This window comes from Gymnoscopelus microlampas (genome assembly GCF_963454915.1).
Source record: "Gymnoscopelus microlampas genome assembly, chromosome: 2".
NCBI lineage: Eukaryota > Metazoa > Chordata > Actinopteri > Myctophiformes > Myctophidae > Gymnoscopelus > Gymnoscopelus microlampas.
Window position 1 is genome coordinate 30,055,797 of NC_139939.1, and position 27,794 is coordinate 30,083,590.

The following is a 27,794-nucleotide window of genomic DNA, read 5'->3' on the forward strand; positions in this document are numbered from 1 at the left end:
GATGTGATAGCAGACTATGACTTTCAGGATACAAAGCACACTCTTAATAGACTGTTTCCTTTTTAGCGGTGCCAACCGCTCTATACGTGGCTTTGACTCGGTGTCTGTGTGTGTGTCTGTGTGTCTGTATGTCTGTGTGTATGAGCCCGGGATGAGCACGGCAAAGAAGCAACACATACAAACACACGCACACGCACACACACACACACACACACACGGACTTGGAGATTGCCTATGCCATCTCTCCTCTCATTTGCCACACGTGCCACCGGTTATCAAAGAGGGGTCCAGGGACCCCCAGGGACGTCCGCCCGTATGAGCACGGGATTTTAAACAGCTATAACTCCAGTTTGCAGCATGCCACCAAGTCCAAATTTGGTATGTGGACTTAGACCACCAATACGGGCCGAGCATGAATTGCTCAAGCCCCGCCCCCTCTGTCTTCCCATTGGCTGGCCTTTAAACAGCCATAACTCAAGTTCGCAGCATGCTACGGAGTACAAATTTTGGACATGGACTAAAACCACCAATAGGGACAAACTGTAATTACTTAAGCCCCGCCCCCTCTGTCTGCCCATTGGCTGGGCTTTAAACAGCCATTATTCCAGTTTGCAGCATGCTACCAAGTACAAATTTGGTAAGTGGACTCAGACCACCAATAGGGACGAACTGAAATGAGTTAAGCCCCGCCCCAAAGTCACCGCTTCCTTCACACAGGGTGTGATTTTTTAAATATAAATAAAAAACATTTCTGTCAGACAATAAGACTTTTATGAATAAAAATGACCATAACAAACATATTTATTTTTTTCTGTTCCATTATGTTGAATGTCTGAATGCTATGTACATGTTGAAATAAAACTCTCTCCCCATTTCCTGTCAGCCTACTGTCCTGTCAATAAAAGGCATAAAAGCCCCCCCAAAAAAATCTTAAAACATTTTAAAAGACTAAAAACTATAGTACTATACATTCATCATGCACAGCCTAAACTCGGTGCACATGCTAAATGGACTGATTGATTGATTGATCACTTTATTGAAGATTTTCAAAAGTAAAGAGAGTACAACGGTTTAAAAAGATCCAAATGGATGACACAAAAAAGCCAACGACTTGTTTCCATGGTGGTCCATAAATGGTCAATCACTTGCATCAATCGAAAGAAACAGCGACAAGAAGGGGTACAGGGAAAGATAATAGATACGTTCTTAAAACAATAAATTAATAATCGATCCCTATTTTGGGCATGCCATTTTAGGTTACTTCAAAACATTTCCAAAAATATCAAAAGACAGTGAAAATAGTTGATTCATATAGTGTCTTTGTAGTCTCTCTGACCCTTCAAAGCGCCTCACAATGGATTTCACACACCAATGATGGAGGACACCATGCAAGGCACAAACCTGCTCATCGGGGGCAGTTAGGGGGCAAGTGTCTTGCTCAAGTACACTTCAACACGCAGTGTGTTTGTGACCATGTGAGTTTGAATAGCCTTAATTGATTTACACTGCACTTTCATTGAAAATGTCATTCAAAAGGGAAATTGAAAAAAAGAGTTGTGAGAAATAAACAGGAGCATAATTGTAACATTGATTTTGGCAACTGATAGGCGTTCGGATGTATTTTTTATGCCTATCTATAGCCAAACATCTCTCCAAATCCAGGCTTCCATTAACTATTTCCCATGAGTTTTGACTGCTATACTTATAGAAAAACTCTCTCATGCAGACAAAATTACTGAATGGCACATCTCATGAATACAGTAAACAGCTGGTGGACAAAGTACTCAACACCAGTACTTGAGTCAAACTAGATACTCTTGGTGAAATATTACTCATATTCTCCCATATATTATGCTAGGGTCAGCCATAGATTAATGTGTAGAGACCGCCCCAGTCTATGTGTCGAAGTGTCCCAGCTGTAAGACACTCCTAACAGCTCCCTGGGTGCTGTATCAATAGCGCTCATTGCTCCTAAATAGTTAGGATGTATTAATGCAGAGGACACATTTCACGTATGTACTGTCACAAAAATACCCCCTTTCCTCTGTCAACTATGAGGAAGGCTTGACGCCGAAACGCATCTGTGTATGCTGTCCGTGCCTCTATGAATTAAAAGTACCGGAAGGACTTCGGAGTGCTGGCTATTATTTTCTTATTACGACTGAAAGTTGTTCAGTCTAAAATGTACATGAGTTAAAGTAAAAGAGCAACTGCTTTTAAGAATAACACTCATTTTCACCCTTATCTTCATGGTCCTCCCTAATGCTCGTCATCAGATGGCAGTGGCACAATTTCCATTAACTCACTCTGCTTCTCATTATTGGGCTATGGACAGTTCATAAACCTGCCTACCAATGACACCATGAATGGGGATTCCAAGCTAATAGAGCTATATATAGCTAATAGGTGGCAAAACATAGTCTTGACCAGGCCTTCGGCCTGACGGAGACGATAAATCGTTTTAAAACTTGTTTGAAAATACCAAACTTGCCTACGGATGATGTCACTGGCAGGCAGATTTTTGGACACATATCCACATATCCACAGCACTCCTCTGAGACACGGAGTTGAACATTGAGAAAAGTGCGGCAGCTTCCTTTAACAGGACAGATAAATAAACAGAACTAATTTGTCATTCTTCCAGTTCACCTATATATCTGTCACCATCTTCAGGTAAATGCAATGAACTACATCCTTGAGAGAATTAATTTCTATCTCCACCAGGCTGGAACGGCCGGAGGCAGAGGTTATGTTTTCGCCCCAGTGTGTATGTGTGTGTATAAATCCGGAGCTAATCTTGGAAACTACCGATTACTGGCAAACCTCTGCCATGAAAGTCACACACATTTTTCAAATCAGCCTCATGGTGCCACTATACCAACCAGAACAAATGCACAACTTTTGAAATCACTTGACAACAAGGCAAGCGAGGCCTTGATGCTCGTGAAGCGTGAAGCAATCCCAAGCAAGCCGCTAGGCGAGTGATTGCCCGGGTGTACCTGTAACCAAATGAACCCATGGTGCCATTTTTACAGTTAAATTGACTCAAGATTTAAAGGTAGGGTAACCTCGTCACTCAAGGGTCCTTCTGGTCGATCGACACGGTCACAACTTTTTTCTGTTCTGGCCCCACAGTGGTGGAATGAACTTTCCACTGATGTCAGGACAGCAGAGTCACTGTTTCGCCGCAGGCTGAAAACCCACCTCTTCAAGAAACACTACCCTTCCTCTTTGCCTGGCCTACTTGTTGTTAACTAGTTGTACGAACTATTGTTGTATTGTTGCACTGTTTTATTGGATCTTGTTTAGTCGATACACTTTTTGTATTAGCTCGTGCTCACTTGATTTTGCTATTTTGTCTCATCTGTTTAAGAAAGTAGGTAGCAGATATATTGCACTTTCACCTTAGCGCTAGGTATACTCTTGGTTGCTTGTTTTTATGGGAAATGCACTTAAGACTTCTGGTGATTAGTAGTTTCGTTCCCTATACCTATGTTGAATGCACTTATTGTAAGTCGCTTTAGATAAAAGCGTCTGCTAAATGACTGTAATGTAATGTAATGTAATGATTTTCGTTGGTTAAAATACATGTGTTAAATTAAAATAGCTTGATATTGTGATACTAATCATAGATTTATAGAGTGTTTGTTCAATAATAGGAGTCTCCATGTCTATCCAGCTCTTTATTAAACAGAAAAAGCATTTTCGGGTCGGGATACATATTTGATCCAATCAGGATAGAGAACTCAGTCAGGAGGATAAAGATTAATCATGTGAAATTGGATGTGATAACACAAATACATGAGCAGGCAAAATTGCAACTGGAACACTATAAAAATGATGATGGTGAGTGTGCGTGCGTATGCATGTGACGTCATTCCCCTGAAAAAGAAATCACCATTACACCACTGGTTACACCCTCTGTGCTCTTTGGACTGGTGCATTTGGTTAAGGTTCAAAGAGAATTTGGACTTGGTGGGGGGGGGGGGGGGGGGTCTCGCCTGCCCTAAACGTAATTCCTGGAAACGCCGCTGCCCTGCACACACACACACACACACACACACACACACACACACACACACACACACACACACACACACACACACAGACACACACACACACACACACACACACACACACACACACACACACACACACACACACACACACACACACACACACACACACACACACACACACACACACACACACACACACACACACACAGCACAAATAAGCCATAATAGAAGGGCCAACTGTACCTCTAACTTGTTCCTTGTTCTTGAGAATCTTGTAATTGTCACACCACGCCCATGCTGATAAAACTATATAATCTGCTACTGTATATCTGTTCAGACACAGGACATATCTCATACCAGTCAAGTAACATAGAGGTATGTACATTATTATTGCTGGCATAAGCTTGGTTGATTTTTTTTTTGTTTAGTCTGGTTGTGTTTAGTGGTGAATGCAGTTTTATGATATCACCAAATGTTTTCTTGTATTTCACAGTGACCATTGCTTTTTAAACAACAAACATTATTTTTTTTATTATCTGATAACGTGTATGATTTTACTTCGATTTTGCAAAGGCACACTTAGTGCAATAGTTTTATACCTGCAATGCTGGGGTGGGCAACCACCTCTCTTTGACCCATCTACCAGGTGATCAGATTGGGCGATTCAGGTGATCAGTTGTTCATCATTATTAACGTTTATTGTGCATCAAACTTTTTAAAGTTAATTAAATTATTATTTAATAACAATTCTGTGAGAATGGCAACAAAAGTATTGTGTAACTATTAGTGGTGTGCTTAGTGCTTGAACACAGTTATGTAACTTCACCTACTCACTCTTTGTATTCTGAACTCTGAGCATTCACGTCATTCTTAGAGCAAAGTTCTGTAATTGTTTTGGAGGAAGTTTGGACTCGAGTGATAATTTTTTTCTGATGACTGACTTTATATTCAATCTGGGATGATTTGAGTGATTATAAGGACCCTCTCAAAATGAGATGACACATCTCAAGGGGCTATCCTTCTAATAAAGGTACTATATATATATATATATATATATATTTAATGACTGCATGTTTACAGTGGTATTATATTTAGGACCTAAAACATTCCTTTTGAACTGTGCTCACTATGTGTTATTCCTGGACCTTCCAGTAATTTTTTGGACTCATTTCTACTTGCTTTCTGACCATAATATTGGTCTTTTCATTCCGATGGATTAGGACTGAATGTCTTTAAATTTGCCTCAACTCTTCAAAAGCCTTATAATTTGCCATTCAAAGCTTTTAAAACAGTATATCTGAATGGCATTTAAGCAAGAGTATCATGTGAAGTGTGAATTAGACTTTTCCATCATTTATAATTTTAATTGCATCTGTTATTAATTATAATATCATGTCTAAACAACAGCTGTTTTTAATAATTGCTTACAACCTTTCTTTAAGACTGATAATGGCACCAGTGCTGGGTGTCGTCCTGCTTACCGTGGCCCTATCAGGCGGGGCCATAGCATTTGCCCCCATCGGAGGCGAGGCATCCACTCATGTCAGCATTACAGGAACGGCTCTTTTGCAAAAAGTGAAAGAAACTTGTCGGGCAGTGGCTGAATTATCTGGTCATGAGTTCAATCCTACGGTGGGTAGGAAGCATTCACTTTCCCAGAACATTTAAATAAGTCAGACTAATTCAATAGTCTGACTTATTTATGTACACTGATCAGACTCATACAAAATGTATATTATTTAATGTATACACTATACAGTGACAGAAATTTAAGTTACATTTTAACAAGCCAGTAGAGCAATCTGATTGATTCAAATGGGATTATTATATTAAATTCATCAGAAAAGATGAATGTGTGTTGGCCCATTCCACTTGAACAGGGAGCTACAGCAGAATAAGCTGTTAAAAAAAGAAACATTAAATGTGTGGTTAACTGCAATTTATAATTGGACTGAGTTATATTTGGATGCTGTAGATTTTACTTAGAAAACAGGTATTTGATGTTATGTATGGGCTGTAAATAACTTTTAGAGTAATATTCTTCATTTACATAGCAATAGCCCCCCTGCACTGTCTATAGGCCTATGATCCCCCACCCTGGAGGGATACAAGGGAGAAACAGAGACCAAGTTCAGAGTCAGGCAGTGGCAGGATTTGATTGTAGGGCTCGCAACTCACCTTTGTAATGCTCCAAAGGTTTATTTCTTTATAACAAACAGCAGATAGTATACGACGTTTCAACCCTTTCTGTCTTTTTCAAGTATATGACGAAAGGGTCGCAACGTCGTATACTATCGGCTGTTTGTTAAATAAACCTTTGGAGCATTTAAAAAAAGGAGTTGCGAGCCCCGCTTTGTTCTTATGTTACTGTTCCTACAGTTAAGCTCGGCACCAAAGAACGGAGGATGTGCGTTAGTTGTTTTTCTGAGGATTTGATTGTAGGCCACCAGCAGTAGTGGATTTCTTATAGACAAGGATCTTCTTAACTACAGCACAATCACTGGACACAGTTCTATATGCAAGATTTCCACAGAAATGTTCCGATTCTATCAGGTTGTCTTAGATTTTTCATTATGTCTGAAAGTTTAACACAAATGAGTCTGTTAATTTGTACTCTTTTCATAGATTTTTACTAGAAATCTAACCTCTGCCTTTTCACCTCTGAACTCAGGGTAACTCTGCAGAGGAGCTGGTCCAGGCCTGTCTAGGTCCCAAAGCAACAGGAGAGGTGTCAGCTGCCAAGTTCCGCTCTGCTCTCAATGAGATCTACGTTCAGAATGGACTGGTGGACCGTGATTTCATCAACAGGTGGGAGATCATAAGTATTGACGGGCAGTAGACCTTAAATTGAATTGAGTTGGACAGAATAATGCCTGTATAATCTCTGACATCACAAGTACCGTTCTCTAACAAGACACAATTTCAAATGTGTTAGAACAGTGAGTCCTTGTAACATTCTGTAAAGCTTGACAAGGCTTGTCCAAATCTATTACAAATGAATTAATGAATGAATTGATTACAAGTTAACCGACTGCAAATTCATTTCCATAACTTCAGTCCTCCCCACCACTTCAACAATGAGGCTTTTCTTGAGGGGCGGGCCCTGATCACAGAGGGTGTGGCTAGCATCAAGGCCAACATCCGCAATCAGAACTTCCAAGCTGCAAGGGAAACACTGGGAAGAGTGCTGCATACCCTACAGGTGAGAGAAATAGGGAGAGGAAGAATATGTAAAATTACTCACAAATAATTTGTTTTTGAAAACAAAACTGAAACTGTGTGTGTGTGTGTGTGTGTGTGTGTGTGTGTGTGTGTGTGTGTGTGTGTGTGTGTGTGTGTGTGTGTGTGTGTGTGTGTGTGTGTGTGTGTGTGTGTGTGTGTGTGTGTGTGTGTGTGTGTGTGCGTGCGTGCGTGACTAAACACTATCAGGACTTCTACAGCCATAGTAACTGGGTGGAGCTGGGATTCACAGATCCATACTTCAACCTCATCCGCCCAGACCTCGTTCTGGAAAGCCTGGCAGGTGTGTCTCTCTCTCTGCCCCCCTCCTTTTGTATTGAAGTATTTCAAAATATCCACAGGCATTCAGGGAGTGGGGGGATTGTTTACAAAGCATATTTGTATCTTTGTGGCTTTAAGAATTTTAGAGCTCAGTTATTCACACTGTAACATTATCTTAAGGTGTTTGTTGTGTGTTGATTTTCTTGATGAATCTGTGTTTATGTAGAGAAGGACACTGCAACCTGCAGTGACTGTGCCAGTGGAACATGCCCCAATCCTATCCTTCCTATCATTCTACACGAGAAGAAACTCACCTCAGGCTACTTGGGAATCTTCTCTGGTGCCAAGCCTAAAGGTATATGTAGAAAGAAATCATTCTAAATCATTCAAAAAATATATTCAAATTTCTGTGGAAATGTATTTGAGGGGTCTCCATATTGGTATACCATACTGTAGTTGTAGAATGGGAAGAAACACTATTGAACGTCACGTTATATGTGTATTATATTACAGTATTTATGTTAATAAACACAATTTCCTCTGTTCTCAAAACAGTTTATCTGTACCTTATTTTGAAAGTAGTACATTTCAGTTTTTTTTACGGCTAATCTACCTTTTGTTCAATGCAAGGTAAATGCAGTCACGGGGGTGCTGCTGACCTGACCAGCACAGTGGTCCCTCGCGGTGGCATTAACAAGGATGAGCGTCATCCAGACAATGTGGCATTCCACACAGCTGCTGTCAATTTAGCCACCAGTGCCAGCCTCCAGCTGCTGGAAGACATCCGTGGAGCTGCTGGGGACAATGACTTCTTGAGGTACAATGAGAAAGGACGAGAAAGTAAAACATTAATATATTACCAAGGTTCCTACACATTTTCCATTTAAAAATTCCATACTTTTCCGGTTTTTAAACATTTAAAGTGGTTAACACTAAACCCAGGCAATGCTAAAACAGAGCAATGTTATTGTGATTGTGTCATCACTGTCGTATAAATCTACTGTATACCTTCAACCACTACAGTAACAGAACGGATGTTCATGTACAAATTACAATTCATCAGTAAACTAGAAAGGAGAACTAAAGTATATTGACTTTAGCCTGGTAAACCCTCCCTCCGGAAATCTCATTTCCACAAATGGAAATGAGATTTCCGGAGGGAGGGTTTACCAGGCTATATTGACTTTGCTTTATTGGCTGTTACTGTAGATCAGGTAAATCATACTTGAAAACACTGTTTAAATGACTTAAAGGAGTAGTTCACCCCAAAAAACGACTTATTTTCTATCAATTACACAGCCCATGAACCATTGAATTCATGGAGATTTTTTATTTTTTGTCACATTCCTGAGCCAATAATGAGATGATAATAATAAAGATGCTAATGTATCCGGTAGGAGACACAAAGGAGACTCTTTGTGTCTCCTACTGGAGAGACCTCCGGTTATCAAATTATTGGCTAAGGAATGCGATAAAAACATAATAATCTCCATGAATTCAATGCTTCATGGGGTGTGTAATTGATAGAAAATAAGTACTTTTTTTGGGTGAACTACTCCTTTAAGTGCTTACTGGTTAAGCACTTTTATTTTGAATCTGTACATCTATGGAGAAGTACGGGCCTAAAACATGGAACTCCAAACACTATTTGGGGAAGTGTCCAAGGCTATAGATACTCAATTGTCAGAATCGATAAAATAAATGTTTGACGGTTTTGATCCAAGCCCAGGTTTACTTACGTGGAAACTTTACTTTTCTCATAATTAGGCTACATGACTGCATGAATGTGCAAGCAAGTTTTGGATTATTTGTAATGCTATGTATATGCAATTCTGCAACTGCAGGAAAAACACAGCTTGTAAGATACGTTTATTTTTGAGAAATTCTCATTTTTTCCCATACTCTCTTTTTTGTTTTTTCTATACTTATCCAGACCTGGAAATTACTCAAATTAAATTCCATACTTTTCCATACTCTCCATACTTGCGTAAGAACCCTGTATTACACAAAGAAATGCAAATGTTTGTTCAACTATTACAGTGTAAAATAACAAATGAGACAAATGATACATTCAGTCGATGCTTTTATTCAAAGCTATTCTACCATGAGATATTATACCCGCTGGGTAGCTTTAGTTCCATACTATACCAGCACCAGTTTCTGCAGCAGAGAAAATACACTATGACCTTTCTATGTGTCTTTTTTGTCTCTCACAGAATGATAGGCATCGCTCGTGCATCTGTTTTGTGCTTTGTCGTCGACACCACAGGCAGTATGTCTGCTGACATTGCAGAAGTCAAAAGACTTCTGCATCAACTCATTGACACAACAAAGGGAACGCAGGACGAACCATCTGAATATATTCTGGTCCCCTTCAATGACCCAAGTAAGATCTATTGTAATGCCTTTGCAGCATCGACCTAACATTTCTGTCAAGAAATACAACCTTTTTAATTCCATACAGTACAATATTCACACAAAAAAATAATCTTAATAATAGTTAATGATGCTCAATGTTTTTAGTTGTACACAATTATGTACACAATCACCTATATTCTGAAATGTTATCTAACTACTTTTTTTTTCGCTAGTAGGGATCACGACTGCATGTTCACAAAGCTTTTGATAGTATTGTTTATCTACTATATAAATGTTAAAGTTGTGGCGGTGTCTATGGTGGGTGTGAGAGACTGGGGGCGAGGGAGAGGGGGAAGGAGGGAGGGAGGGGGGGGAGAGAGGGAGGAGAGCCTATTTCACCCACGCAATAACATGGGCAATGCTTGTTACCGAAACCTGAACATGCTGATCTACATGCTGATTGTCAGCCCAATAAACCCGTTAATTGTTTTGCTTGTTTTCATTTAAAACTAGGTGTCTCATTTATTAAATGGTGGTTATCTCATTTTAAATGACACAACTTACTGAACAGAATTAGTAGTCTATGATATACATTTGTGGTCCTGCAATGTAAAAAATGTGTGCATGTTTGTGTAGACTTTGGACCCATGACAAGGACTCCAGATGGTAATGTAATGAAAGACAAAGTATCAAAGCTCACTGCGAGTGGAGGTGGTGATGCCCCTGAGATGTGCCTGTCAGGACTTCAGGTACAGAAGTTAATCATAACACTCTCCAGTCAGGATATGCATATTGATTAATATGGATATCAACCAATGATATTGTTGGTAAACACTTCAGTCAATCCCCCACCTCTCTGTTTCCGTAGTTGGCTTTAACAGGTGCCCCTCCCTCCACTCACATCTATGTGTTCACTGATGCCACAGCCAAAGACATTGCACTAAAGGATACCATTGTATCCCTCATCAGGAGCACCAAATCAACGGTAAATACTACATTACAGATCCCTGGAGGAAACAACAAATATTTTTAAAGAAATAACTATATATTTTAGTATCTCAGTATTTTATATCTCAGTCACAAGCTGACATCCTTGCTATGCTTTTCCCATCTGCCCAGTTACATTCTTTCCCTTTCCATCTTGTGACCAGGTGTCGTTCTTCATGACGGGGTCCAGTAGGAGGAGTCGTCGTTCACTTAAAGCCGCTTCTTTCAATGACTACAAGGAACTAGCTCTGGCTTCCGGGGGCCAGGCCATTGAAGTTTCTAAGAGCCAGTTGCCTCAAGCCACCGACATCATTCTTGACACTTCCACCTCTGCCCTGGTAAACACATGCAGCTCCAAAGGGCCATGAAGTAATTACGTTTTAGGTTAGCGGAAGGAATTAAATGTGTTTCTGTGTCTCCTCAGGTGACGGTTCTTCAGCGAGATAGGAGTGCTGGGAAGGAGACCTTCCCCTTTCTGTTGGACGAGTCTCTTACAAATGTCACTCTGTACATTACAGGAAAAACTAGTAGCTTCACACTGACCAACCCAGAAGGTAACACTATACACACACACTGTTTCCTTTTTCCTATTGCAATATCAAATGTTTAGGCAAGATAGATACGAATGCGGGCAGCCAACTACGCCACCTAGGGAATTGCGCCCTAGGAAATCGTTCTAATTCAATAAATTGAATAAAGCACCTGAGTGCAGAAATGCAACTCCTAACACGGTTCTTTGTACACTTTCAATAGTAGAGGCAGAAACGAGGGTCCAGTACCAAAAATAATCAACGTTATTCACATATTCAGTGGTGAATAACATTTAACATGATGCCTCCAAGGATAAAAAAAACAGTATAACTGTGGCTCAACAATATAAATTGTACCTCTATGTGGACTTATCTAACCTAAACGCAGCATACAAAACGACAAGGAGGGTACCACTACCATTGGAGCGGGGGTCACCTGCTCCCGGTTTGGGGCCTCAGCACCAGTCCTAAACAGAGAAACGGTACTGAGGCACAGCGCAATATGTTAAAAGAGTATACATGTCTCATAATACCCAAAGGTAGTATAAACTGCCTGTGTGAGTGAATGGGGTTGCGCGCATATATATATATATATATATATATATATATATATATATATATATATATATATATATATATATATATATATATATATATATATATATATAAAAACTCACATACAATTGTAATGCTTAAATTCTCATTTTAGGGTTAGGTAACTTCCAACAGTAGATATTAAGATTATGATTATAATTATTATTGTTGTGTGGTTTCCATCTCATTACTAAGATTGTCTTTGCTGCCGACCAGCAGAACTATCTTCTTATGCAGTGTTAAGCTATAGAGATGAGTCATAATTTAATGAGAAAATATGTGGCAAACAGGGCATGTTTTTTATCAATTATGTCAGAGAGAAATACTTTAACCTCAGCAAAGAAGGAAGTTGCTATGCAAATGCATGGAAGGGCCCAAATGTATCAATAGTGAGCAACTTCACACCTAAAAGGTTATTAGACACTGTTTTTGTAAATTAAAATTCACCAAAAGACATTTTGAATCAAATTGTTTGGCACAGTAATAGTGATTGGTATGTGTCTGTAGAACATATTACAACATGGTTCAGCTCAGCCAATCGTAATGGAACAACAACAATACCTCATCCATTTTATAACATATTTTATCTAGCCTCATTTTATTCTCTTCTATGTATCACACTACCAGGTTTTAGCCAGAAACAGAGTGAGGCCAGTGGTACATTGGGGACCATTCAAGATACTGGGAACCTGTGGAGAATACGTCTCAATGCTGACAAGCTGCCAGGAACCTGGCAGATCGACATTGTCACCAGCCATCCATACACACTCAAAGTGACAGGTCAGATTTTGTCTGCTTTTTCACACAACCTCTCATTTTATTTATCTATTGGTTTGTTCAGCTCAATACTTTTATTTAAGCCTTATTAATTGTCTGATTGTTAACATTTCTGTGTGTCATTCCAGGTCAGAGCGTCATCACCTTTATCTATAACTTTGTCGAGGCCTTCGAGGGACCTCACCCAGGTTATGCAGTAATCACTGGGCGTCCAAATGCAGGTACAGACAATAAAGCTGTCACACAAAATATTACACTCACAGATAGTCATATAATCACTTTTACAATTATATGAAAACCATTTACTGTAAATCAGATGGAACTAAAGTAATTATGTAGTAAATCATGTATCATCAAGAATTGTAAATGATGAGATCATATAGACAATTACATAATCACATGGCTACATCAATGTATTTTCTACTCACTCTGTCTTGTCTTCTTCCCTCTTTGTCTTGCGAATCCAGGCCTGCCCGCCACCCTGTTGCTATCGGTGATGGGTAAAAAGGGTCCAGATTCTGTGTCTATTGATAACGTTGGTTTGGGAATAGTCTCTGGTTCAGAGGCCATGAGCAGTGGCACAACAACTGACATGGGTAATGGAGATATCCTGGTTACAGTTGATCGTGTTCCAGAGGGTGAGTTTGTGGTTATGCTGAATGGAACAGACTCAGTGTCCAGAACAAAATTCCAGAGGCAGTCCACCACCCAGATGTCCGTCTCAAAGGTTATCATCAAGGTCAGTGTCTTCACTTCCTCTGTCTATGTCAATCAAGCTTGGAAATCATTACTGGTCAGTTATATATACACAGTTTGTGACTAAAATAATTAGTCCAACAATTCACACAGAGGGTGTGAATTGTGACATGCCACCAATGAAAATGAGAAAATCATACTAGGAAATATATTATACCATTTCACTTGCTTTTTTCACCTGCTCAACTCCTTTTTGTTGTTCCTCACTCAGGCAGCAGTAGGCAGCAGTTTGGAGCCAGGGAAACCCTTTTCCCTACCATTCAGTGTGATGACCAAGGGCTCTGATGCCACATACACCATCGATGCCAAGAATGACAGAAAAATTGTCATGACATTCCCAACAAGGTGAGGAAAAAGCCCCAAACACAACAGGCATTCTCATCAATACTGATATGGCTCAACTTTTGAAACTGACAAACTGATTTGACCGTACAACACTCATATTTAAAGGTAGGGTAAGTGATTTTCTTTGGTTATAATAAGGGTTAAATAGCTCTATATTCTGATAGTACTCATTGCTATAGAGTGTTTGTTCAGTAAAAGGAGTCTCCTTGTCTCTCCAGCTCTTTATAAAACAGAAAATGCATTTTCGTTTCAGTTTCATTTCCAATTTTATCCAATCAGGATAGAGAACTCAATCATGATATGGAAGTGATGACACTAAGAAATTAGCAGACAAAATTGGAACTGGAACACTATAAAAATGAAGCTTAAAAATGGGTACTTTCTCCTGATTGGCTGAGATTTTGACACCTACCGGAAAATGTATTTTCTGTTTATTAAAGAGCTGGAGAGACGGGGAGACTCCTGTTACTGAACAAACACTCTATAGCAATGATTACTATCAGAATATAGTGCTTTAACCTTTTAACAAAATACTTTTTGTTTTAACCAAAAAATATCACTTACCCTACCTTTAATATTGTCATAGGGTGCGTTTGGAAATACAGCACTGAGCGCACTGGCCAATACAAACTAATAGGCGAGAGCGCTGCGGTGCACAATTTCCGAACGCACCCATAATAACAGCCTCCATTATCCTGTTCAACCCTCCTCTTCAATTATGTGACAGCCTAACTTTGACATCCGGCCAGTATGCCAATGCAACGTTGACCTTTACGCCACCTGGAGACACACCATCAGGCACGGATGTAACTCTAACCATTGACGCCAAGTCATCCAGCGGTGCCGATTCCAACTATGCTGTTCTAAGACTTTCTATTGTTAGCAAGGTAACCAACCCTGTTCATGACTATAACTGTAATCTTACAATAAATGTAGCCACAAAATCTCTGTACGTCCGACTGTAGTTTACGTATCTCGAGATATGCCCATATATAGGCATATATGGACATCCAGTTGTCCAGAACCGCCTATCCAGTCAATATGCACTTATATGGGTATGCCCAAATATGTCAGAGTACATGTTGACAGATGGGTGTTTGTCCGTCTGTGTCCCTTTAATTGGAGATCTAATGCATTCCCAACTTGCATTGTTCCCGACTTGCATCGCCAATCCGACCGATATGCCCATATATAGGCCTACATGGAGATCCAGTTGTCCAGAACCACCGATCCGACCAATATGTCCATATATGGGCATATACTGATGGCATCAGGGATCTCCATATATGGACATAAAAGGGACACAGGCAGACAGATATAGAGATCTCCATATATGGGCATAAAAGGGACACAGACGGACAGACTACCCATCTGTCAACAGGTACTCTGACAACGGGTATTACAAAACCGGGTGGAGCATGCATTCACAACTTGAATTGTTTCCAACTTGCATCGTTCCCGGGTAAACCGGTGCTGGTGTAATCATATAAATACATATCAAGTTATTAATAAACAGTGTTTACCATTACAAATAATGCCTAAGACACTGCTACCAAATTTGTAATTTTGGATATGCAGGCTTTACAGTAAGCAAGCGACACCAGAATGAAAAAGTATAAATTATCTAGACTTTATGTAGAATCACTATATTAAATGATTTACACCTAGGCTGAATCACAACTGTTTCCCTCCTTTTCTTTTTTATGCTTTCTCCAGATCACAGATTTTAGTTCGCCATTGTGCAACATTGTCAGTGTACAGGCCGAAAACTGCCCAGAGGATGTATCTCAATGTGAACCCTTCAGCTGGGAGCTCTCGGCAAACCTCACTGATGGTAATGGTACAGGAATAGAGAGCATTAAGCTGCGCAAGGGTAATGGAACCCTCCATAAGACCATCTTGGACACTCCCTTGATTCAGGCAACGTACAATGCTTCCTGTTGCTCTCAGATAGTAGAATTTATTGCTGTTGATAAAGCTGGCAATGTGGGCAAGTGTTACCATTCAATTATTATTCCCCCGAAGACAGATTTTGTTTCGCCATTGTGCAACATTGTCAGTGTACAGGCCGAAAACTGCCCAGAGGATGTATCTCAATGTGAACCCTTCAGCTGGGAGCTCTCGGCAAACCTCACTGATGGTAATGGTACAGGAATAGAGAGCATTAAGCTGCGCAAGGGTAATGGAACCCTCCATAAGACCATCTTGGACACTCCCTTGATTCAGGCAACGTACAATGCTTCCTGTTGCTCTCAGATAGTAGAATTTATTGCTGTTGATAAAGCTGGCAATGTGGGCAAGTGTTACCATTCAATTATTATTCCCCCGAAGACAGATTTTGTTTCGCCATTGTGCAACATTGTCAGTGTACAGGCTGAAAACTGCCCCGAGGATGTATTTCAATGTGAACCCTTCAGCTGGGAGCTCTCAGCAAACCTCACTGATGGTAATGGTACTGGCATTAAGAGCATTAAGCTACACCAGGGTAATGGCATTCTCCACCACACCAACTTGACAGCTCCCTCAATTCAGGCAACATACAAAGGCACCTGTTGCTCTCAGATAGTAGAACTTATTGCTGTTGATGAAGTTGGCAATGAGGGCAGGTGTTACCGTTCAATTGTTCGCCCAGATTTTGTTAAGCCATCGTGCAATATTGTCAGCGTCAAGGCAGAAAACTGCCCTGAGGATGAATCCCGATGTGAATCCTTCAATTGGGAGCTCTCAGCAAGCCTCACTGATGGTATTGGTACAGGAATAGAGAGCATTATACTGCACCAGGGTAATGGAACCCTCCGGTACACCGAATTGGATGCTCGCTTGATTCAGGCAACGTACAACGCTTCCTGTTGCTCTCAGAAAGTAGAACTTATTGCTGTTGATAAAGTTGGCAATGTGGGCAGGTGTTACCATTCAATTGTTCACTCCGGTGGCCCTCCTGCATTGACCCTGTCCCTACCACTGTGGCTGTGTCTGGTGGTTTCTGCCTTTGTGGCCAGACATTGAAGGCTGCTTGGGTTATATGTTGATTAAGCCTTAAGGTACCATTAATGTAATGTTTAATCTCGACTTTGCTTTAGAAGCAATTTCTCAAATTGTCTATATAAATGCTAGACCGTAACATGTTCTGGATATTGTTGAAAACAGTACTCTTCCACAATACACGAATGGCAAGCAAGAGACACATCATATGATGAAACCTTTTCCATTGCACACTTGCAGTGACATTTAAAATAATTGCCATACCTGGGGCGTTTACAGTGCAGTGATTGTCTCTATGTGATAGCAGACTATGATTGCATTTCAGGAAACACAGCACCCTCTTAATAAACTTTTAAAAATGAATTGGAGCTAGATGGTAAAACAAGTTTATTCATCAAAATGATCCTAACAAACATGTTTCTCTTCAGTTCCATCATGTTGAATGTATGACTGCTATTGAATGTACTATGTTGAAATAAAACTTGTTCTAGTAATGAAACGTGTTTCACTGTTGACAACCGGATCAATATAAAAAAATAAAACAAATTCCAACAGAAACTAATCTGACAAGTGTTTGATTAAATTTGTCATTACACATTTAGTACAGATATCTAATAGTTTAAATGGGTAAAATGTAGCTGGCAAAAGAACAATTCCCTTTCCCAATTTAAGGTGCTTATGTTGCTGCATCTAATTGTGCCTCGATGTAAAAATTCAAACTGGTATTCCAATACAAGCTATACAATGCAACAGAGTAAACAATGGTTCAACAATTCAAATGTAGGCCTATATACAATCTTCCCACTCACCATATTAAAAGGTTTATATTTCCTACACACAATTTTCAAACATCCTATAAGGCCAACCAAACATTTTAAATAGGCTTTTATGGGGTTCTGGTAATAAAGGAACTTTCATGGAAATCCTGTAAAAGGAAAACAGATATTTTTTCAGTCATCAGTCCTCTTAAAGGAGTACTGATGACTGAAAAAATCCTATTTTATATCAATTACACACCACATGAGGCTTTGAATTCATGAAGATTTTCTTGTTTTTGTAGCATTCCTATGCCAATAATATGATGACCGGCGGAGTCTCCTACTGCGTCCCCTATTGACCGATGACCCGGTCATCAAATTATTGGCCCAGGAATGCGACAAAAACAACTCTGAATTTAAGTCTTCATGGGGTGAGAAATTGATAGAAAATAAGTCATTTTTTGGGTGAACAACTCCTCACGGCATGGATATACTCTGTGATCCAAATACATTACTCAAATAACTCATTAATCCATCATTTCCTTTTAAGCTGAATATGAACCTGCCTATAAATATGTCAATGCCAGAAAGTATTCAATGAGAAACACTATTTTACTACTTAAGTCAATGTAAACCCTGTTGTAGACGAGACCTTTTAGAAGATACAAATAAATAGCCGCATTACAAATTAAAGGAAAAATAGGGCATTTGTGGCCATTTTGTGGTTCCACTGATCCAGAGCCCATACATTTTTCCCCATTGAGATTTCCAAAAATATTTATATAAATTATTTTAAGCCTAGAATCAAGCCATCCAGGCTCCTTGTGAATCATAACCATAAAACATTTGATTCTGTGAGAGATAGAAATGTGAAAACCGCAAAACAAAGGGTATTTATTAAATATAGCATATCATATAATTAAATATTAAAAACTGTTGAATCAAATTTCTTATGGTCGTGATTCACCAGGAGCCTGGATGGCTTGATTTTAGGCTTGAAATAATTGATGTAAATATTTTTTTTACTCTCTATCGGCTCTGGATTGGTGGAACCACAAAATGGTCACCACTGCTATGCCCTATACCAAATGCAGATGCTTCCATACAGGTGAATTGCATGATGCAATTAAGCAGGTAACATACGATCATGCACTGTGGCATAATCTGAATTTGAGACCACCGTGTTAGACAGCACTCTCCACCACAATGATCAAAACATGAGGAAAACCCTTTAGAAGTACACATTTCCATTGTACAATCTATACCAAAGCGCATTGAAGCTTTTATGGCAGCTTAGTGATGTAACACTTTACCAAGTAAGACACCTTTTTCACATCTAAATATTTTAAAATCTTAAACATTCTATCCCAGATTTTCACACCGCCTATGTAAAAAAGCATAAATGCTCAAAACTGTTGTTAGCCACAAGGTGCATATTAACCAAGCTTAATAACAAATACAAAAACACCAGTCATTTTCAGTTTAGCACAATCATTGCATTGATGGAACATGAATGTAGATCTCCATTGTACAAAACAGTTCTACAGAGAAACTCTGAGGGTCCTTGACATGTTTTGTAATATAAAGTAGAACTGACAAGCACCAATTGTCTATGTACAGTATATGCTCATCATGAGTTCTTTATTCCACATCTTCATTTGTTGGTCAAATTTACAGCCCTCTAAAATTAAATGGACCCTTATACAAGATATTCAAAAGCATATAAACAAGGGGATGTTTTAGATTTTTGTCCACTGCAATTACTGAAATATTTATTAAGTAATACATTTACTTTCAATTCCAAGCCATGCATATTGCTCCATATCTAACCAACTTAAATCAAATTATTCTACATTTCTCATGGGCAAACACAACCATTCACTTCTTGTGTGGGGAACATGGGTACATTTTGAGTGTTTTCTCATCTGATTTTATGTACATTTGTCAAGTGTTTTTTGAGGTGACCGGACTGTGTGAATTTCTTGGGGCAGTGGGGGCAGGGGCATGGTTTCTCCCCTGTGTGTATGTACTTGTGCCTTTTTAAATTATTAAAATCAAGGAAACCCTTCCCACAGTAAGGGCACCAGTGCCTCTTCTCCCCATTGTGCCACCTGATATGCACATTTAGCTCCACCATCCTCTTGAATTTCTTTTCACATAGGCTACAGTCGAATGGTTTCTCACCAGTGTGGATTCTTGCATGGGTTTCCAGATCACGTTTTGTGTGGAAGCCTTTATTGCAAATTTGACAGACAAAGGGCTTAACTCTGCCATGAACCATTTGGAGGTGTTTGGTGAGGCCGAAGCGGTAGACAAAACCCCTGCCACATTCCGCGCAGACATGGATCTTTCCATTGCGATGTACCCTGCCATGTCGACTGAGGCCCTTAGCATCTGGAAAGTTCTTCCCACAGAGCAGGCAGGAGAAAGGCCGGCGGCCTGTGTGGAGGCTTACGTGGCTCTCCAAGGCTGCTGAGCTACTGAGGATGCGACCACACTCCCCACACTGGTTCTTGAGCAGACGCCTACCGATTACTGATAATGGCTGTAGCGGTGAAATGATTGGTGGTGCTCGGCCATGCACGGATTGGACAGGGGTGTTTGGAGGACTGCTATTGGTCGCTGGGCACTGGTTAGAAGTAGAGGTGGGTGATATGGTCTGAGGTTGATATGGTGGGACAGAGGGCTCAAAATTCAATGGTATAATCAAATGTGGGATACTATTTCTGGAACATCGTTTCAGAGTTGTGGGGGTCTGCCCTTGTGTGTTATTGTTTGCCTGGTTTATTGATGACCTTCTACCTCTGGCTTCCATTCTAGGCAGGGTCCATAAAGTTTTGCCTGTCTGGCATAATTTGTTGATATTTTCTGATTGCCTCAATTCACCTTCAGATTCTGATTCATTTTCTGATTGGCCATATTGACCTTCAAACTCAGGTTCATTTTCTGTTTCTTCATTCTCTGTTTTAACCAAAGTTTTAGCTTTTACTGCCCTAAGCACCTGCTGAAGGTTGACTGCTTTGGCTAACTTTTGAGCATTGGTCGTTTCCAAGTTTTTGACATTGGTTGCCTTAGTAAATGTTTTAGCATTGGTTGCTTTAGCTACATTTTTAGCATTGGCTGCTTTAGTGAACTTTTCTGCACTGGCTACTGTCGCCAACTTCTGAGTATTGGTTGCTTTAGACAGCTTTTTACCATTAGCCAACTTCTGAGCATGGGCCATATTTTTAGCGTTGGCTGCTTTGGATAATTCTTTAGTACAGGCTGCTTTAGCCAACATTTTAGTATTGGCTGCTTTAGCCAGTCTAAACTTTTTGGGGCTCACAGCATCTCTAATTAATCTGGGCCTCTTAACACTAACTGGAGTCGGTTCATTAAATCTTTTTCTATAGCCCTCTCTAGTCAATCCTGGTCTCTTGGGATTATGAGGGACAGGTTCACTAGTAGTCCTTTTAGGGCTACCAGTATTCTTGCTTAATCTAGACCTCCTAAGACTAACAGGAGTGTGTGTATCATTAGCGGTTTTAAGACTAACACCATTTTTAGTTAAATCCGATTTTTCAGGACTGACGGGAATCGATTCACAAGAGTTCTTGTTAGTACAAGAAGTCTTTGTAGGGGTCTCGCCATCTCTATTTAATCTAGCTTTCTTAGCTGTGACAGGTGTAGGTTGTGCTTCTGTCTGTGATACAGGGTTTAGCTCTGTTTTACAGGGCTTTAATTGTGGTTTGCGATGACTGCGGAGTTGTTTTAAGTGGGTATCTTTATCCACCCCTTTCTTGTCATCTGTTCCAACTGTTGTATCCGTAACACCATTGGAGGGAGCCTAAAATGAAAATAAAACAAATTAGGAAAAAAAGAAAGAGGCTGCAACCAAAATATTAATTCAAATACAAATAGATAGAATAATCAATAAGAAAATTACAAATTATTGCAGCCTTAATTGAGAGTGAACTGTTTGACCCAGGGAAAAGAGATGCTGGTGGTTCAGTAAGAGACACCGTTGATGCAAAAATCCTATACTTTGATACAAATGCCGATCAAGCTTCTCCTCATGGCTAATAGATTGTGTGCAAATGAGCAGTCAACACAGTGGGGTCAACAGAAGTAATAATTTGTGTTTCCATTTTCAAAACTAGCACACCTGGCCAATCACTGTGGAATGCGGGCATGCATTTAGGTTTGTCCTCTCGGAAAGTTACAACAACAGAAAAGTCACATTGCGTATTTTGCGATCACTATCTGTGAGATAACTGAGAATCACCATCCCAAACAGTGGCATTGTTACACTAGAGACAGCACCAGTGAATCTGAATTTGATAACCACTGATTGAAAAGCTTACTTACTTACTACTACAGGGCAATGTTATTCATATAAAACAAACATTGGTATTACCTGTTCCTGGACTTGAGCTATTGGTGTCACTGCTAACTGTGCCAGGAATTGGGCTTTAGTCATCTGTAAATGAGGGTCACACAGGTCCTTGGAGATTACAGAAGAGAGTCGTAACAATGCACCTGAGGGTATCCCTTGCATGGTTGTTAGAACATTTGATGGGTCTGGGGCCTGTGCACATCCGCTTGTGGATCCCTTGTTCAAAAAGGAACTAGCTTGGGTTGATGTTGACTCATCATCTTCAGTTGACGTTGGCTGAGATGATTTAACTGCTGCTACAGTTTTCTCCTGGACAACAGTTGGCACCTTTGGAGGTACAAAGTTTTGTACCTGCACAGTGATAGATGACTCTTTGGAACTGGGTTGTGTTTCAGCTGGTGATGTTATAGACATGGGGGCAATTTCCTGTTCACATGCAGGTGACATCTGAGATGGCTCGACTGCTGCTACTGGTACCTCTTGGACAATGCTTGGCACGTTTTGTAGAACAGAGGCCTCCGTATGCTTTTTAATGGGTGCATGTTTCAATTTCAAAATGTCTTTTCTTAATACAGGCAATGATAGCCTAGTCAATTTCACCACTGCAGACATTTTCTTTGGGGGAACAGGAGGTACACTTAGAGGCATTAAGGTGTGTGCATTGGTTGACTGTTTCAAACTTGAACAAGTTTCTGTGGATGCAGTTGTCATTTTTGAATCTGCAGCATTGGTTTTGGTTGAAGCCAAGTTGTCACTCTTTTGGGACAAGGTTGTAGTTAAATTGTCCGTTGAAGTTTGTGAAGACAAAGTACAGGGTTGAGCTAAAGGCACTGCTACAGTTTTTGAATCTTCAGAATTGGTTTTGCTTGATGTCAAATCGTCACACTTGTGGGACAATGTTGTAGCTAAATTCACTGTTGAAGTTTGTGTAGACATGGTAGAGCTTGGCTTCTGTGATGACAAAAGACAGGGCTGATCTAATGGCACTGCTACAGTTTCAGTGGATCCGGCTGAATGTTGTTGCACTGGCAGCATAACTGTCTGTGGGGCTGTGGTGGACTGTTGTTTGCCTGGTGTCACAGCTGACATCTGCCGTGTTAACACAATTATTTGAGGGCGTGAATTCCCTGAATGGCTGGATGAGTTGGCAGTTGCCTGTGAAGGGGCACTGGACAGTGATTGGGTGGGTGTAACAGCCATTGTCTTTAAAGTTACAGTGGGAACAGTTGGTTGGGTTTCACCATCAGCTGTATAAACTTTAGGTGACCAATTCTTCTGTGCGGATACAACTGTCGAGATGACGGTTGAGAGTTGTGGACGTGAAAGGGCTGATATCATACAGGGACCATATGAGGACAATGATCTTGGCATGACAATTATTTTCGGAGGGGTCACACGTGGCAACTTTGGAGTCACCACCATTATTCGACGACCATTCGACAGCATTGCTGTGGGTCCAGTACTTTTGGGAGAAACAATAGTATAATGTTTTGGGATGACAAGAGTCTTTACTTGAGCTACAGTATTTGATTGTTGATTTAGAGACCCAGCTGTACTTTGCAAATCGACTGGTGGTTGGGCTATTGTTGGCTCTTCTGTTGAAGGTAGCTTGGCTACCGTTTTCTGAGTTACAGTCGGCGAGTGTAGTGTTGGTGCAGCTGAGGTTTCAGGGGCACCAGGAGCAGATTGTTGATCTGTAACTAAAGTAGAAGTTTGCGAGGTAACCTGAGATGGAGAATGTTGGGGTTTGGCAAGTGGTGATGTAGTCTGCACACTTGACTTGTTTCCTATTGTTGCATCATCATCATCATCATCCTCCTCAAAGGTTTGAACATTCATGGCTTCAATTAGTAGCATTGCATCCTCAAGAGTTGGATATGAGATTGAGCGTTTCCTTGGTTGTGATTTGGGGGGCTCAGTTGAAGAGGTCTTCAACTGAGCCTCAATAACTGATGGACTGTCAAGTGAGGGCTGAGTTACCTCATCTATTTGCTCCGGTAGCTGCTGGCATTTAGATAGATTCTGTTTTACTGACAAATGTTCTCCTTCAGGAAATGGTGAAAGTAGAGAACAGTCCTCAGTTTCTTCCATGTGTGCTGAAGGAGGGTTGACTGTCTTGTGGGCTGTGGGTACAATATTTTGTGGACATGTAATAATCTCTTCTGCTTGCTGTTTAAATGTAGACGGTCTTGGTTTCTTTAATGGGCGCCCTCTTCTGGGTAATATTACTGTAGCAGGAGGAGGATATACCTTAATCTTATCCACTCTTGCTGAAGTGGAATTTTCGGTTTCCTGATCTACAAGAACATCAGTGGGTGGAGACTGAACCTTATTTTCAACTGGGTGTAGGGGAGATTTAATGTGTTTGGCAATCTTTGGTGGTCTCCCTCTTCTTCGCTGTGGCAATGAATCAGGCTGGACAACCTCTGCTATGCAATCTTCTACCGCTGGACTAACAGATGGTTTCTCCTTTGTGAGGGTAGTTGTCTCTGGCAGGTTTTCTGTTGGGGAGGCCACTAATGTCAATTCTGATATCGACTGCTGTTCCATCTTCTCCAGTGGAGGTGGGTGCTCCGGTCCAGAGGCCTGGCTGCGAGTTCCTCTCTCACAACTCAGCTCATTGTCCCCTGCTGTATCTGGTGTGTCTGGGGCCTCTAAAGTGTCCCGTTGATCTTGCTGAAGGGCAGTATGTTCTCTGATTGAAGATGGCTGGTCAATGGGATGTTTTTCGGTAATGTGATTGAGTGTGCCTAGGGACAGAGGTGAATGAGGAGAGTTACACAGGGAAAACAAAAACGGGTAGTAAAAAAAAAGGACAAAATAACGTTTGAGGATTCATTAATTACATTTTTGGATAATTGAAGAGCTATTGTATAGTTTTGTGTATCTATTAAATTTTGTATTTGTTGGAAAGGCATAATTTCTTTACCTGAAAGTTGATTTCCATCTCCATGGATCTCAAGCTGTTGCTCCCCCTCCACGGCCTCCTCTGTCCCGCTGTAAATCTCACCCACTTGCAGAGGAACAAGGTCTTAAAAAACAAAGATAGAAAACAAGAGGCAACAGTTAACAATGAGTTCAAAAGTTTGATTTAATAAAAGTTAGTGAACTGTGTGGCTGCAATTATGACTGCATGATATTGAGAATATATCAAAACAAACATTTATTTTAAGAGTACTATTTAAAAATGTGCCTGACTGCACGTGCTGATCAGTCTCAGGGAACAAACGTAACTTTTAGGCTTACCAGTCAAAAAAAAAGTGGCTGGTGGCAGGCCAAAAAATATAAAAAGCTTTTTAGTATATTACCATGGGTGGGTATGTGTACAGGTATACTGAAGGAAGACTTGCAAACTCAAAAGGCCTGAAAACAGTGGCAAGTTCTGAAATTAAAACCCTCTGTCCAGAGCATGGCTTGATAACTCTACCATAGCAAATAAGCAGCAGCCCAGGGCCCAGGGCCCCCCTGTAAATAACTTTTTCACACAGCACCCCGGAATTGATGACATTTTTTTTTCTTTCGCGGAAGCACAGTGAAAAGCAAACGTTTCAGTCCTGGGACCTTCGTCAGTGCTATATGGGTGGATCACAGACAGACATTGCTTTTATAGGGCTCCCTAACAGCTCAGCTCAGGTGCTGAGGATCACTACTCAGGGTCAAGATTAGTAGTTTTGTACTATTTTGTAATGTTTTTCAAAAAAATCTTTCAAACATGTTTTTCAAAAAATATTTTAAAGAAAATTCTAACATGTCTATATGTGTAATAGTCTGTACAATGAATTTCATGATTTCAAATGTAGCACTGTTTAACCCTAGATTTGTTGTCTGCGCCCCACCATTGCCATGGTAATGATTAAGTGGTTAGTTGATTTGTTGATATATAAAAAAAACTGTAAAGATAAATAGAAACGGCACTTCTCGATTATTCAATTTATCAAAAAAAGGTAACCGATAGAATAATCACAAAGAAAATAATTGATAGTTGCAGCCCTACATTATACGACTACTCAAAATATATTTAATGGGGGTGAAAGTGATTATTTTGTTAGAATAAGCTAAATTGTGTTTGCTCAGTAACAGGGGTCTCCCTGAAACTTCAAGTTGTTAGTAAACAGAGAGTACATTTTCAGGTCAGGATACCAATTTCATCCAATCAGGAGAGAGAACTAATACAGGATATACAGGATTAACAAGTAAAATTGGAGGTGAACAAAGAAACAAAGAAACATGCAGACACATTTTGAATTGGCACACTATCGAAATTGAAGCTGATAAATAGGTTCTTTCTCCTGATTGGATGAAATTGGTGACCCATATTTTCTGTTCACTAACCACCCCAGCCAGCATCCGTATTGTGGGGAAAGCTTCCCCTGCAAACATCAGATCGACGCGTCGCATTGTGAGCTTGTTGATCGGCTATTTTCAGCGAAAGCTTTCCCCACAGAAAACACACTAGTATTAAGCAGCCCTGGGGGACTCCGGTTACCCATATGGGGTTAAAGTGGTTAAAACACTTTAGAATCCTCATAATGAGTGTTCGAGAAGTACGCCCGCTACATGAATCAAGTTATCGCATGGTAAATGATCTTTCAACGTCCTTCTCTTTATTAACAATCTTATACATCCAAAACACATCAGGTAATGAAGCAACATATCCATCAACATGAAAGACATGGACAATACAGAAAAACAACAAAACAAACAAAAAAGATTCTCTTTCAACGGTCTGGCTCTAACGTTACATCACACCTGGTGTATTGAACAAAACAAGAAAACAATAAGTTTGTACACTACAGTGCACTTTAACGTGTATTTATGAACAAACAACGTTACTTCTTAAACGTTTTGGCACTGCTTTTAAATGTGAATGTTGTAGCAGAGCTATTAATAGTAGTAGCCTAATAATGAATCTACTGAAATTGGTTGGTCAAATCAAAATACAGTGCCGTTAGTAACAAGCTAACGTTAGCCAACCAGTGTTGCCATGTCTGCTTATTATAAGAAACTTTGGGCTTGTTTTTGCTGTGAAGTTGCATGTAAATATTGGAAGTTGCGAGTTGCGGTTTTTGGGCTTGTTTCTAAAGTGTAGTTGCTTATTTGGGCTTGTTTCCTAATGTTTTTTAAACCAGTGGTTCATTTTGAAGTCAAGGACCCCCAAATGAAAATGTTTTGACTGCGGACCCCATATGAAAATATTTTAAGTCAGGGACCCCCTACATGATTGGTGTTGTTATATGTTTCAAAAAAAAGAATCCACATTTTTCAAAATGTCTTCAAGATGTTTTAAAATGAATTTATGTTAAATTGAAAAATTTGTGAGCTTAATATATTGGCTATTTTCAAATAGCCGAAATGTATATGTTTAAACGGCGAAGGCTTGCTTCTTTGGGTCTTGTTTTCATAGACCTGGTTGCTCGTTTCTCTCTCTCGCAAAATCTGGCAAAGCTGTAGCCAACTGAACTCACCACATTGGATCGCAGTATCACATCTGTCCGTAACGTTGCGTCGTGGTCCTGTTCGTGGCTCAGGTTCACGTCCTCCGGCGTCTCTGGCTTTCTCAAAGCGTCTACATTTTGACTTGAGGTCCTCGTTTTCCTTCTTCATCTTCGACATTTCTGCCTTTAACTCTTCCACCATAGTTTGGAAAAGTTGCGACGTCTCCGCGACCGCACTTCTCAGCATGCCGTCCATCACGCTGGCGTAACGCGACTGAAACTCGTCTCCCGACATGATGATACAGAGTTATCCCGTGTTCTGGTGCTTTGTTCTTGAACGGCTAACGACGATATTAATAACTACTAAACGTGTTGAA

At 40.2% G+C, this 27,794-nt stretch overlaps 1 protein-coding gene and 1 long non-coding RNA gene across 2 annotated transcripts; one reads left to right on the forward strand and one right to left on the reverse strand.

The window, feature by feature from the left end:
- Positions 1–5,466: 5,466 nt before the first annotated feature.
- Positions 5,467–16,873, forward strand: LOC311054835 (uncharacterized protein; the record flags this gene model as incomplete). The annotated part of the gene is made up of 17 exons (XM_084070837.1): positions 5,467–5,651; positions 6,691–6,827; positions 7,077–7,221; positions 7,449–7,542; positions 7,747–7,875; positions 8,151–8,337; positions 9,737–9,906; positions 10,515–10,627; positions 10,747–10,863; positions 11,030–11,203; positions 11,290–11,419; positions 12,617–12,769; positions 12,895–12,987; positions 13,234–13,505; positions 13,734–13,867; positions 14,595–14,754; positions 15,584–16,873. Exons 1-17 carry the CDS (start codon positions 5,469–5,471, stop codon positions 16,871–16,873), a joined length of 3,681 nt encoding a protein of 1,226 aa, XP_083926963.1. The 5' UTR covers positions 5,467–5,468.
- A 346-nt stretch (positions 16,874–17,219) lies between these two features.
- Positions 17,220–27,794, reverse strand: LOC311057195. The gene is made up of 4 exons (XR_014601957.1): positions 27,448–27,794; positions 24,912–25,013; positions 22,004–24,732; positions 17,220–21,433 (listed from the first exon to the last, which is right to left on the reverse strand). It is a non-coding gene; the product is annotated as an uncharacterized lncRNA (long non-coding RNA).